At 41.4% G+C, this 13,335-nt stretch overlaps 2 protein-coding genes across 5 annotated transcripts in view; one reads left to right on the top strand and one right to left on the bottom strand.

The window, feature by feature from the left end:
• The window catches only part of ankle2 (ankyrin repeat and LEM domain containing 2), a 15,698-nt gene extending 2,425 nt beyond the window's left edge, over nucleotides 1-13,273 (bottom strand). Inside the window, exons 1-12 of one of the 4 annotated variants that reach the window (XM_008417621.2) lie at nucleotides 13,193-13,273; nucleotides 10,007-10,519; nucleotides 9,052-9,246; nucleotides 8,727-8,911; nucleotides 5,181-5,369; nucleotides 4,974-5,096; nucleotides 4,606-4,669; nucleotides 4,002-4,177; nucleotides 3,803-3,909; nucleotides 3,518-3,708; nucleotides 1,792-2,626; nucleotides 1,225-1,356 (exon numbers count right to left, since the gene is read on the bottom strand). In XM_008417621.2, the coding sequence (XP_008415843.1) occupies nucleotides 1,225-1,356; nucleotides 1,792-2,626; nucleotides 3,518-3,708; nucleotides 3,803-3,909; nucleotides 4,002-4,177; nucleotides 4,606-4,669; nucleotides 4,974-5,096; nucleotides 5,181-5,369; nucleotides 8,727-8,911; nucleotides 9,052-9,246; nucleotides 10,007-10,508 (2,699 nt within the window). In that variant the 5' untranslated portion in view covers nucleotides 10,509-10,519; nucleotides 13,193-13,273. Of the gene's footprint in view, nucleotides 1-1,224; nucleotides 1,357-1,791; nucleotides 2,627-3,517; nucleotides 3,709-3,802; nucleotides 3,910-4,001; nucleotides 4,178-4,605; nucleotides 4,670-4,973; nucleotides 5,097-5,180; nucleotides 5,370-8,726; nucleotides 8,912-9,051; nucleotides 9,247-10,006; nucleotides 10,520-11,926; nucleotides 12,042-12,380; nucleotides 12,589-13,192 lie in introns of those variants that run through there. The other 3 variants (XM_008417622.2, XM_008417623.2, XM_008417620.2) reach the window with 3 other exon arrangements.
• galnt9 (polypeptide N-acetylgalactosaminyltransferase 9) overlaps nucleotides 1-13,335 on the top strand; it is a 1,026,805-nt gene that overhangs the window by 293,124 nt on the left and 720,346 nt on the right. The window lies entirely within an intron of this gene.

A 13,335-nucleotide genomic window follows, 5' to 3' on the forward strand; every position in this document is an offset into this window, starting at 1 on the left:
GCATGCATCTGCATCTAAAACAGTCTCCTACAGTTTCAAAAATCACAGAGTACTGTTTAGTCCAACACCTGAAAATTAAATGGGTTTGGGCCAAGCTCCTGTTGGTAGAAAAACGATTAATTGTGCACTCTATAAATCTGGCTTTAGGTATATAAAAAAAAAAGCAAGAAGAGACCCACTGCTTAAAAATAAAACATTCCTGAACAGTATCCTTATTTATCGGTTCCATCCTTCAACAGGAAGCAGGGCCGTAGCCGACTAGTATTTTAGTAATTAAGGGTTCTATTGATTATTCTGACAATTAATTGACTAATCAGACGACAAAAAGAGAGAATATGCTCCAGATTTGCAATTATCAACTTGAGCCTCTTTTGTATAATATTAAAAATACATAAAGACATGCAAATAAAAAATTCACCTGAAAAATTTTATTGCCTAAAAAGTGTCCCTTTAGTGAACGCTTGATCATTTGTAGTGTACTCTAAACTACATCTGAATCTAAAAAAAATCTATCAACACGTGAATTAGTTAATCGATACAGTGTGGAGCTGATTTGTCGATTATTTTTTTGCTTAAAAACATAAATGCACAGCAAAAGATGCTTAATAGAAAATTTGTATTTATTTATTCATTTGTTTACAGAATTTAAACCAAGTGAATCTAAAAATGCCACTAAAATTCTGGGTAGAACATATTTATAAACAAAAGTTTATCTAAAATGCTAGATGTTTATATATATTTTAGTTTTAGCTTAATTACTACTCCATGTATGTTGTTCTTTCGGCAAATGGCCTTTTTTTAAAGTCTCTATACTCCAGTTAACGATTAACCGATAACTAAATTAGTCAATTATTTCACCAATCGATTAATCACGATTAATCCTTTCAGTGCATCATTTTTTTTCCTTCTACTTCACAACATCCTGGTCTATAAAATAAAATCCCAATGAAACACGTTGAACTTTATGCTTGATGAACAAAAACGTGAAAAAAAATGCATGGGGAGTGAATAGTTTCACAAGACACTGAAGACTACATAGTCCTGCAGATATATTCAGTCAGTGGTTTTGGGTGTGACTGGAAATATTCAGATTAATATTGTGAAAACATTACACTTCATTAGAGTTTTAGGATCATATTATATACTATAATTTGAAGTCATTAGATACTGAAAGCTTAAAAAAAAAAAGAAAAAAGAAAAGAAAAAGAGAGCCGACCCACTGACCTCTGCATGTCCGATGAAGAGTATGACTTCATTGTGCTCTTCCATTTATGCACACTGGGATACTTCTGTGGATCGATATCAGCGTCCCGCAACGCTGACATGACCTCGCTGTCCAGCTTGGTGGGCGAGTCCCTGTTAAAGCACGCAGGATTCATCAGCTGCATTATTATCAAAACACTCAGTCCTCACCAGTCATGACCCACTGTGGAAGGAAAGCTGGAGCAGAAGCTGAAATTTCACATAACCAAATAAAAAAAAGAACCTAAAAGTAATAAATAAAACTACAAATAAAATTAATTATGAAGTCTCTGTTAAATATTAATCATCATAATGGAAGTGATGGCGCTCATTTTAATTTATCATGTAATTAATTGAGTTAATGCGACTGGCATATTTGTGGACCGCAATCATTTTCAACTTGATGGTTTCGGCCAACGTGGTGAAAAGTTTGGACACCCCTGATTTAGAGTTTCACTTGAGCAACAATAACCTACAGTTTGAAATGACCAACTTCCTCCTGACATTGCTAAAGATGTAAAAACAGCAAAAGAAAGCGACGCGACTCACCCCTCGATAAAAAGTCCTCTCCTAAAGTGCGGCGGGGTCCTGGGTAGGAACTCGTGGGAGTTATCTAGAGACTTATACGAGGACCCCGAGGAGCTGGAGCTGCTCAGGTCCCGACCTCCGTGGTCCCACGACTTGGATCTCGCGCAGAAGTTGCGCACCCCAGACGCCGACCCTCTAGTCCTCCCCAGCGACTCTAGACTCTCCTCGGCGGTAAAGTATTCATCTGARCTCCCGCTGCTGCTGCTGCCGCCGCTCTCCGCCCGGTCCCTGCCGTCCTGCCGGAGAGACAGGCGGTTCAGGCCCGAGCTGAGGTCCGTGGCCGAGAAGGAGCTGCACGAGTTGCGGCCATCCTTGTGCCGGTTCCTGCTGCCGCTCCGCCGCTCGCGGTAGCCGGCGGGGCTGTCCGCGGGCTCGTGGAGCGACATGCGCTCGAACTCCGCCATCAGGTTGGAGATGGGCGACAGCATGCAGGAGGAGGACGGAGAGCCGCGCGGGGACGCCTTTTCTCCGTTGTGAGTTCTATCCCTGGACGAGGACAAGGAGGAGCACGCTCCGGTTTTGCAGACGACGCCGGGGGACAGGAGGCCGTCGTCGCAGCAGCACAGCAGGTCCTGCTCGGCGGCGTTCTCGATCAGGTCGGCGCCGCGGTGGCGCAGCGCGATGTGGAACTCCCGGCCGCCCACGGCACCCTTCAAGGTGTCTTTGGACGCGGCGGAGGAGGTGATGCTGGAGAGCGCCGCGTTTTGACGGTTCTTTATCTCCTCCAGGCTGATGTCGTCGCCCTCGTCCAGGAAGGCACCGACTGAAATGGAGTTGCAGAATTTTTTGGGCTTGCCTAGGACCACAATGAATAATCGAGATGGATTTATTTAGAAAGCAGCCAATTACAAAAGAAACATGCAAATCCATGGTTTCCTGTGGCGATTTCTAGGAATGAGCCGTGTGGACTTAAAAGTTTTATCAGGATATTTTCTGGTGCTGTTGTGATAACGATAAAAGGTACAGCAAGAACTATTTACTACTTCTTTTTTAGGTAAATGTATGGCTGACAGGCAAAAATAAATACTGTTATTGAAAAGCAGTTCCATTTGTAAAATGCTTCTTTAGGACAACAGTAACAAAAAATGTGATTTGAATAACTAAACTGCCCATTTAATCACGCTTTAAAATGTATTGATATTCATTGAGCAAACAGTGTAGAGGTTCTTCAAACATCATTAATTAAAATTTACTGTAACGACAATAAATTCATCATGACAAGTACAACGACAAAAAAACAATTCTTAAAATGTCATAGGGGTGGGCATTTATCATATTATTTAATGCTTATTGTGATTAATTTATCGTGATAACATCAGTAAATACAAGAGGTGCACCAATCACGGATCTTTAAAAAGCTCGATTCCCAGATTCAAGTTTTGGCCAATACAGAATTTTTTTGTCTGAAAAGTTGCAAACTATAAGGACAAAAATCACTTAAATTGACAACAGTGGGGCGACGAGCACCTCTCACACACACGTGAAGACGTGACTTGGTGGGCTGATTTACAGATCTTTGCTGAGGTACATAATACTGGTGGATGAGTTCGGTTTGTGTAAATATCGGTCTGCCACAATCTCCCAAATAGAAGGAAATCGATGCCGATTCATCGGTGCACCTCTAGTTCATTTATTTTCTATTCCACTAACTAAGACTTTGCAGCTTCTCAGAATAAGCAGAAGGCACCTGGTGAGGGAGTTTTGAACCTGTTGCTGGTCTCGTTTGGCCCCGCCCCTTCATGAGCCCTGTGATTAAAATCCTTCTTGCTCAGATACTCCTCCAGCTTACGGAGCCCCTCGGCGGAGGACAGATCCACAAAACATTCCAGGAAGCCCCAATACTCAGCCCAGGGGTGCCCCAGCTCATGAGCCAGGTCTCTGAATTCAAAGAAGTTACCGATTAGTTACTCAGTGGTCAGACAGCAGAAACCTTCTACTCACTATTGTCAGGACTGCAAGGCTTAGGAAATACCTGCCCACTCTCTCAGCCCCTCTGTCTGGGTCGGACTTAAGAATGTGGTGGAAGAACTCGGCCCGTTCTCTCGGTGGCGTCTTCCAGGATCGACGAAAATCATCCGCCTGCAGGATATGACAATACGTTGCTGTCATCAACTGGTGACAGTGGTTTATTTTGGGAATAGAGCTTCCAAGCTACAGAGTAGTGAACTTGCTTTAGAAGGGCTAAGTGGGCCGGCGAAGGCTGTGACGGTCATCCAAGGATCCGTGGGGCTCCTTGTGTGTCGCTGGATCAGAGAGAGGCTCTCAGAGGACTCTGGCGACCAGGAAGCACCGATGATGGGCTGAGAGGTGTTGTCGGTCGCCCTCAGTAAGGGAATATAGCAGCGGTCTGTGAGGCAACGCAACAGAAATTTTACACAGGTTTTTGTGGCCATGCGTCTAATTTGGATAACATTTTCACTGGCCAGCTAAGCAACACACACACAACACGGGTTAGGCTGTCCTGTATTGCCTGTTCAAAAGTACTGTATTTTCCGCACTATAAGGCGCACCTAAAAATCTTCAATTTCCTCAAAAACCGACAGTGCGCCTTATAAACCGGTGCGCTCATGTACAGATTGCGTCTTTAGCTTCCGACCAGCCAGTCATCAATCAGCTGATCCCCATGAGCTTTGAACAAATATTTTTAGTCCTTAACATAACTTAAAAAGTAAAAAATCAAATTCAAAACGCCCCGATTGCTCATTAGCTTGCTCCTTCTAGGTGCATGCGGCTCCATGTTAGGCAGAAGGAAGAACAAACGGAGGTCATCCTTACCCTCCAAGTAGTCACTTATTCTCTGTTTCACCTCTGCGGTTTTATTTTTCCTGCTACAAATAAGCTGTGGAAGGAAAGGAAAACAAATGAGCGACGCAAAGTCTGCACAAGCCACTGTTGTCAGAACAATTTGCCCATCTATAATTAGCCCATTATTTAGTCAGTGACTGCCAACATAGTTTAAAAAGGTCACACTCTCTGCAGCTACTCACACACTTATAAAAATAAGAATGTTTTTTTTCTCTAGCGAGCTGACTGACAGCTCTGAATGTGTGCATTCACATGTTAATGAAGCCTTTCTTAAATATCGACTAGGTAAATATTGACTAGGAGTTTGTCAAGATGAGGAAGTGTTTATAACTCCTTACGTCAGAGGGCTTCTGGCCGTCCCGGTTCTTGCAGTTCTTATCGATGTCGGGGTGCGAGCAGAGGACGTTGACCACATCCGGACATCCGAATTTACAGGCAAAGTGGAGCGGCGTTTCAAAGCTCTGAAGCAGAAACGAAAACTCTCCTTATGCATCTCGAAACGACGTACAAGTCAGCGGGGTCGAGGTTATGAAGCTAAAACTGACAGCCTTATCTGGAGTGTTGAGGTAAAGGTCTACAATGTAGCGGATTCGTTTCTGCAGCATGACTTCCTGGTCGTCTGGGTACATGAGGTGCATGAACTCGGGGTTTTCCAGGGTGTCCAGTAGCAGCTGAGCGATCCCCGCCTGGTTCTCCTTGGCCGCCACGTGCATCACGTTGTACCGGCAGCCCTCCTGATGGTAGAAAAAATATAACATGTAGAAATGACACCCAGAAACCAACTTCGCCAGCTGAAGTTAAAAATTTTGTCACCGTCCGCTTATTTTTAAAGAACAAAGGCTCAAAACTGGCACTATTGTTAATATTATGCTAAAATGCCTCATGACGAGACACTATGTGGTGAATTTATGAAATCAAGAGACAAAGGCAACAATTCATCAGATTAATCAATTATTGACATAATTGTTAATTTATATATTACGGTAGTTTTGGGTATACAGACTTTAAAAAGCCATTTGCAAAAATTTTTTAGAAAAAACAAAACAAAACATGCACAGCAGTAATTAAGCCAAACCTATATAAAAATATACCCTATACATTTTGCATTCAAGATAAAAACACCTTTGTCTATAAATACGTTTTAGGCAAAACTCCTCAATTTACTTTATTTTTAAGAGACGAGGCCAATATTAATATCTTAATCAATTTTGAAACAATATCTAGATTGGGCACATTGTGACCGTTGCCCAGTCTATTGAGTCCAATTTTATGATTTGTGTTTTGAGCAATGTCACGATTCATTATTGATGTTGCATTATATTTAGAATTCTTAATTGCACCATTTGAAAGATGTTGGGTTGCAGTAAATTTTGACATGTCTGACCCATTGTTTTTGTCAGTTTCTGTATTATTTGTTTTGCATTGGCTGTTCTACTCCTAGTAATTGTGCTGACTGAACAAACTGAAGTTGTGTTGTTTTATATGTCACAAACACTAACAGTTTGTGACACGGGTGGTGTATTTAAGTGCTCTACACTGGTGCACAGTAATCAAACATATTTTTCATTCAGTACACTTATACTTGTGCTTTATTTAAAAAAAGAAACATTTCAAGTCAATTCAACACTGTTTTTCTGTATCGGATCAATATCAGCCAATACTAAATCTCAGATATTGGTATCGGAAGTGAAATAGTGGATCATACATCCCAATTAGTTTCAGCTTCATTCGGGTCAGATTTACTGAAGGCATCTCATTTTAGGGAAGAAAATCTGTATTTTCTTATTCTCCAACACCGGCTATGTTCTTCTTGACGCTGGCTGAAAGCAAGTCGCTGCTGCAGGCTGGCGCTGACAATGGAAAAGATGTTTATGCATCAACACACGTCACGGTTCCAGGCCGGACTGGGTTCCTCTATTAATAGAAGAGACGTTCCAGAGTTTGTGGAACTCTGGCTTCAAAATTACAACCAAAGAGTCATCAGGTTTAGTAGCAATGGATACCCTTTCACTCTGGAAGTCGGGCGTTTAATTCAGATTTATTCTAATGTGGATTCATCCCCTTCGCCTGCCTGGCAAAAAGAAAAAAATCCTTTATACTCTTTGATCTTTTTTCACGTTTACAACCACAAACGCCTGGATTTCTTTGAGTTCATAGCTGTGAAGTAAGAGGAAAGGGATAGTTTCTAATTTTTAGTAAGAACATCCATCTGTATTTAGCCTCTCTCCCACAGCCCCACCCAATGAGTAGTTACTTTATAGAACCTCCTTTAGCTGAAATTACAGCTGCATGTCATTTATGGGACGTCCTCATTAACTTTGAACAACTACAGCCTGAAAGTTTTGCTCATATTTTTGATTGTTTTTTTTTTTTTTTTGCAAAATAGCTCAAGATTTTAACTTTGACTGGGTCTCAAACAGATGAACATGTTTTGATCTAAACCTCTGCAGCTTTTTTGGGGGGGACATACAACAATTTGTTTTTTTCTATTATTTTGCATCTTGAATTAAAAAAGAATAAATAAAAAATGTTGCTTTATAACTCTGGGTCTAAGTTTAAGGTTGTTCTGCTGAAAGCGAAACATATCCCAAGGTTTCAAGTGTTTTGGAGGTTCCATCTGGTTTTCTCCTTGTCCAGCATTGCCCTGTATTTAGGTCAAGCCTATCCATCAGCTTTGACCAGTTTCCCCATCAACATAAACCTGCCACAACTATATTTCACTATGTGGATAGTGTGTGTAATAAAAAAAAACCTACTGGGTGTGAAAAATGTTAAGGTGTTGATAAAAACAACTCGAATACTAAATCTCAGATCTCAGTAAAACAGAAAAAAAAAACGAAAAAAAAAACGGAGACGAGATTGGCCTTTGAGTGTTCAGCAGATATTATTGCAAAGTTTGATTTCTCAGCTAAATCCAACACCTCTTCTGACTAACGGCCCCTCGTGCACAGGGGGGAAGCTTGTTCCAACAGAAAGCTGACACGTTTTTGCCTTGGTTTAGGAGGCTGGCTAAAAGCTTTTGTTATCAATGCATGTGTGACCTTTACAAACACGGTTGGATTCTTCCTCTTCTATCTAATGCTCTTGACAGACAAAAGGGGAATTTCTCGAGTCATGTTTGCCTAAATTAAACTGAATTCAGTCATGCTGTATGCATAATACTGACACAAGAATTGATCGAAGTTCAGATCTGGGGGAAGAACATAAGGAAACCTCAGCAGCAAACTGGCTGCAAGTGTTTGACAGGTTGGCAGCAACTCAATGGTTCTGATGGTTGGAGTTGACTTTGAAAGCAACGACCGTGAATGCACCACAAACCCTGTCACACCATTATGTTAGAGCAATTAGCTAAACGTTCTGCAGAGACTGATGCTGAATAAAAAAATTACCAAAAAACACAAACTAATGTAGACTAAAAGCTAAATCTGATAAAAATGCAGGCTGAAATATCTGACCACAAATCCCAACAGTGTTTTTAGCATCTACTAAAGAATTAGGGAAACTTACAAATGCGACCCAGATGTACTTTTTTTCCCCTCCAAATGAGACACATCCGACTTTTCCACCGCAGGTTAAGTGGCCCACTTCCCATCTTTTTGTCCCCCCAAACATCTATTTTGATTAGTGATAGTTTGACAGCTTTCGAAGCGTCACGCCACATTCTATCTGACTTTTGTGTCACTGATGTGAGACATGCGTCAAAATTCCTGCATCGGAAAAATCTAAATACTGTAAATCAAAAACAAAGGCTGGAGATTATGATTATGAAAATATGAAAGAAGTGTGGAGCGCATCACATCACAATCCCACCATTAACTCCGACTATCCAAACAGACGTCTCTGCAGAAGTTCCAGTCAATGCACCACAAAAGGCCATCGCTATTAGTTGAGCTTTCTTATTATTATGATGATCCAACAATAATATGTGCTCCTATTGCTGATCAACTCTAAACTCCATCCATAAATGGCTCAATCCAATACTACTTCCATGAACGGTGCGCTGCTGTGTGTTTGTAATTTAGCATCAAGTCCTGCTGTGTAAACGTAGCCGAACGCCAAGTAACATCAAAATATTAACTTCCTGCTCTCACCTGGACAACAGTGGGATTATCCCCCGAGCCGATCAGGTAGCGCGGGTTGTTCCAGACGAGCTCGCTGAAGGCTTGCTCATCCCCCTTCTCCACGGCTTTCCGGAGCTTGGCTGTCAGGTCCTGACTCCTCGGGCTTTTAAAACTGTTGGCCTTTTCCCTGTTGATGGTGTCCACCTCCACGTGCTCTGTCACGCCAAAAAGAATAAAAATTTTAAATAAAATAACACCGGCGCTCAAAGATCAGATAAAAAAAATAAAAAATTGTGATTTTACTCCAGTCTTCCAAATAATGCGACGGGTCTGATCGCCACGCATACAATCTCACCTTTCCCGACGACTAGTCCGGGTTTGATGGGCGAGATGCAGGGTGTGGACTTGCTAGGAGACGGGCAGTAGTCACAGAGTCCCTTGGAGAACCTCTCTGCATCTTCCCGGCAGGTAAAGGCTTTGAAGCGTGCACCCTTCATGGACTTTACAGCTTGAAGTGCGTCTTTCTTATCCGTGTAAACATGTGTTCCCTCTGCGGTACACACACAAAGTTACTCAACCCTGTTTGGTGATAACTACATTGCCGAGTGCTTCTAGGCCCACCCGTTTCCATCACGTTTTCTTAATGTCATCATTACAATATTTACCAAAACCATTGCCAGATTTTCTAATTCTGTAACTTTTATCTTCCTGATTTATAAAGCCAAAAGAGATATTTCCTAAATTTCTGCCGATCTGTCACATAAAATCCCAATTAAATAAAATGAAAATGAAGTTTGCAATTCCAACATGACAAAATGCATCCACTCCAAAGTCCCTAGTGTGTGGTCGACATCAAAAGTCCCAAAGTGTGACAGGAAGAACAGGAGCCAAATGTCCCGATCGGCCTCACACTTTCTGTTCCGTTGCTTCCGGAAAGCTTCTCTGCTCTCCCCTCGCCCCCCCAATCATCTGTAATGTGAGCCTGTTCAGGCAATTTTGGACTAAAATGCTCCACAAGAAGCTGTTACAGTAAAAGTACAACGTGATGAGTGAATCGAAAGTAACATGTTTTAGTTAAATCTACACAAGTAATGCTGAAAATGGAAAAAAGTTGGGGAGAAAAACTACAAAAAACAGAGTTGAAAACAGTCAGGATAAACTTTAGAAGGACTTTAGACTCAGTTAAAAATAGATTCAAACTGCTATTTGCACACTAAGAATCCATCAGTAAACAATGTGTTGTTTCTCATCAAAGAGAAACGGTTAAGAACATTTACATGAATCCCAGCGGAGCAGGTTCTCCATCTTACCGGTTCGTGCCAAAACGTCCTCCCACAGCGGACAGACTCCATAATAAAACGTCGGAGACGCTTGTGCTGGCTTTGAAGGGGTTTCTGCTTTAAACTGAGAGCTGCTGCAGTCGGCCGAGCTGTTAAAATCTGACTTTCCTGAGATCTCCTCTTCATCGGGAGGGTTTAGACCCACACCATATCCAAAGTCTAAATCTTCACCATTTCTCTGAGAGGTGCTGCTGCTGCTGCCGGCTGCAGCAGACTCGAGTGAAACTGCTGAGGTGTCACCTGCCGCAGGTTTGGAGAAACTGGCGGCGCCGTCTGTGATCTGGGATGAACAGCTGCTGTCTGTTTCAGCGGCAGCAGCTCCCTCTTGTCCGGCCAGAACTCGGGCTAGCTTCCTCTCGTAGGTGGCTCGGGTCGTCGATGTGATGGGGCCACACTTCAGGTCTGCTCTGACGAACTCCTCGGACAGCTCGGCGGCGCTCAGCCCCTTCAGCCTGGTCAGAACAGCCTCCATTCTTCAGCTCCCTGGAACGCAACACACACTCTAAGCAACTACAATCACTGCGATTCATAATTTAAACACTGCGTAAAGAAGTGAATTAAGAGAAGCACCAATCAGGCTTTTCCCAGCTGTCATAGAATTCCTGTTTTTTTCCTCAAAAAATATGTTCAGAAGCCTTATCTGATTTTTATCAAGCTCGAAAAGTGCATCAAAGTTGGTTGGATGAGCTGATATACTGACAAAATGTTGCAGTTCTTAGTTATAATTCAATAAATACAACTGAGTTCAGTCTATTTATATAGTGCCAGTTCACAACAAATCTCAAGGCACTTTACAAAATAAAAAAATAATTTCCATCCAAATGTACGTTTCAGTTGATCCTTGTTATTATCACACAGTACAGAATGCGCAATAAATTATTCAAAGTAGATTAAAACATTTCTACGCAAGAAAATAAAGCAGATTCCATTGAGTCATTTGACTTTTTTTAAATTTTTACATCTGACTTGATAATCACAGATGGTATCAACATGCAAAATCAGCCAATTGCACATTCTTGTCGACTGACTGGAGAATCTCTATGCATAAAGAAATATAAAACCTTAGTATCACAGTGAGAAAGAAAAATATGGCACTGTCTTAATATTATATAAAAAACTAATACAAAAATATAGAATTGAAAATCTTTGTATAAATTAAATTATAAGGCTATAAATAACTTAATTTGTGTATCTTTGAAGGTGCACAACATCAAGGAAATTAACTAAAACGTGACATAGGGATTGATATCTCTAACTTATTTTAACCTAATCTTTTCGAATGTTGCCTAAGTTTAAATGCGAATTTCATCACTTTTTCTAACATTAAGGAGCTTTTTAAGAGATAAAATATGCTAGCCAACGACAAAAATGTGTTTCTTTTTCATTGTGTAGGATGCATTTAATATTTATAATAGCCTTCTATCATTCAAATTAATTTCAATGCAAGGTTATTAATAGAGTACTTTAAAAAAACACTCGTAAAACGTATACTAATAGTAGAAGTTTCACTCCGAACATAATATTAGAAGGACAGACGACACTAAAGTTAGGCTAGCCTCAGCTGGCTAGCTTGCTAACCAAGAAGGCTCGAGCTTAAGAAGCCGGGGAGTGAGAGCGTATGAAAGCTAACACACGGCTCACATCAAACTGCTTTGCTTTGTTATGGCGGAAATGATTAATGCTGAATAAAAGGACGAATGCAACTGCACAGCGAGCTGAACACGGGGAGTCAATATTGGACTGTTCTTTCGCATGCTGTCACGCCCAAGTATGTCATTCGAGACGGGTTTTTCGGGCTGTACCGTGACAAATCTGATACGTGGTAATGATGCTGATAAACATCCACGTGTAAGCGATGGCATCCATCTGCAATAATGTCACTGTACTCACCGAGGAACATCTCGCTACAGAGGTTCACAAGTATGGAGTACCGTTTAGTTTTGCACAGATAAACTTAGACACAAAGCTCAAGACGGTCTGGAATAGTCTCATTGTTTACAACATGTCATGCGCATGCTCACTTTAAAGGCAGGGCGCACGATGCATTCGTGGTTCGTAGGAAAATCCTAACCCCACGGCTTGAAAGCGATAACCACTGAGCCACAAAACACTTAAACAGAAAACAACAACGTTTCAGTGTCAAATACAAAACACCAGAGACGGGTTTCAACATCAGACGGGTCTCGCTGATTAACTTCTACAGCATTGTACTAATTTTATAAGCATCCTAACCTTTTGTAAACAAATACAAAAAAATCATATGCATGCACCAGCTATGCATAGCATTCTAACCACTGACAGGTAAAGGAAATAACACTGATGGTCTCATCCTTATGGCACACACCAGTGGGTGGAACCAGTTGGGCAGCAAGTACGATTTTGTGTCTAATTGCAGGGTCGTTATCCTGCTTAAATGAGCCTGAGGGGATGATCTATCCTTCAAATTCCCAAGGTCTAAATCAAGTCGAGCATCTGTGAGATATGACAAAAAAAAAAGTCCGATCCAGGAAGGTTCCACCTTGCAACTTACAGAACTTACAGGATCTGCAGCTAACACCACAGCCCCTCTCAGGTACTGAGTGACCCTATGTCATGTGTCAAGACTGATTTGGCAACAAATAGGGAACAAACACACAGATGGTTAAGTTATTATGCCTGATCGGTGTATGTACGTATTTTCCGTGTGTCGTGAACGCAGCACCTTGCACTAAAACGCAAGACGTGAACACTTGATAAACTTGATATCACGTTTCTCTTGTCAACATGAGATATAACAGCTTATGACGAAACGTTTGAACATGCAGAAACGTAAACATAGCGACAAAATATATAACCGATATGTATGCGAGTTAACATATGCTTAACACGTTTAAGGCGTAACTAATTGCTCTACAAGGGTATGCCTGTGAAACAGTGTGTTAGATGTGGACTCGGAAAAAACTTTAACACCAGCTTAATGATTTGATGTAAGGAACAGTTTGTTCAGTGTCATTAGCCGTTTAGCATGACAAGCTAATGGTTACACAGTATAAACACTCAAAACTAACCAGGATATTAATCAGTGACTTTACTACAGATATAGTTATAAAAATATTTGCAACTAAAACATAATTCTTTGCTGGCTAGAAATAAATATTTTAAGTGAAGCATGCCAACCTCCTCCTCCTCTCTCCCCGGCTGCTAATGCTAGGTGTCTTCTCACCGCGACGCTTTCAAAATGCTGAGCGTCAGGGCCCCGCTTTCGTCCAAAACACTGCCTGAACAAAATTACGCTTTTGACGTTGAATTGTAAGGGACAA

This window comes from Poecilia reticulata, linkage group LG9 (genome assembly GCF_000633615.1).
Source record: "Poecilia reticulata strain Guanapo linkage group LG9, Guppy_female_1.0+MT, whole genome shotgun sequence".
NCBI classification, from domain to species: Eukaryota; Metazoa; Chordata; class Actinopteri; order Cyprinodontiformes; family Poeciliidae; genus Poecilia; species Poecilia reticulata.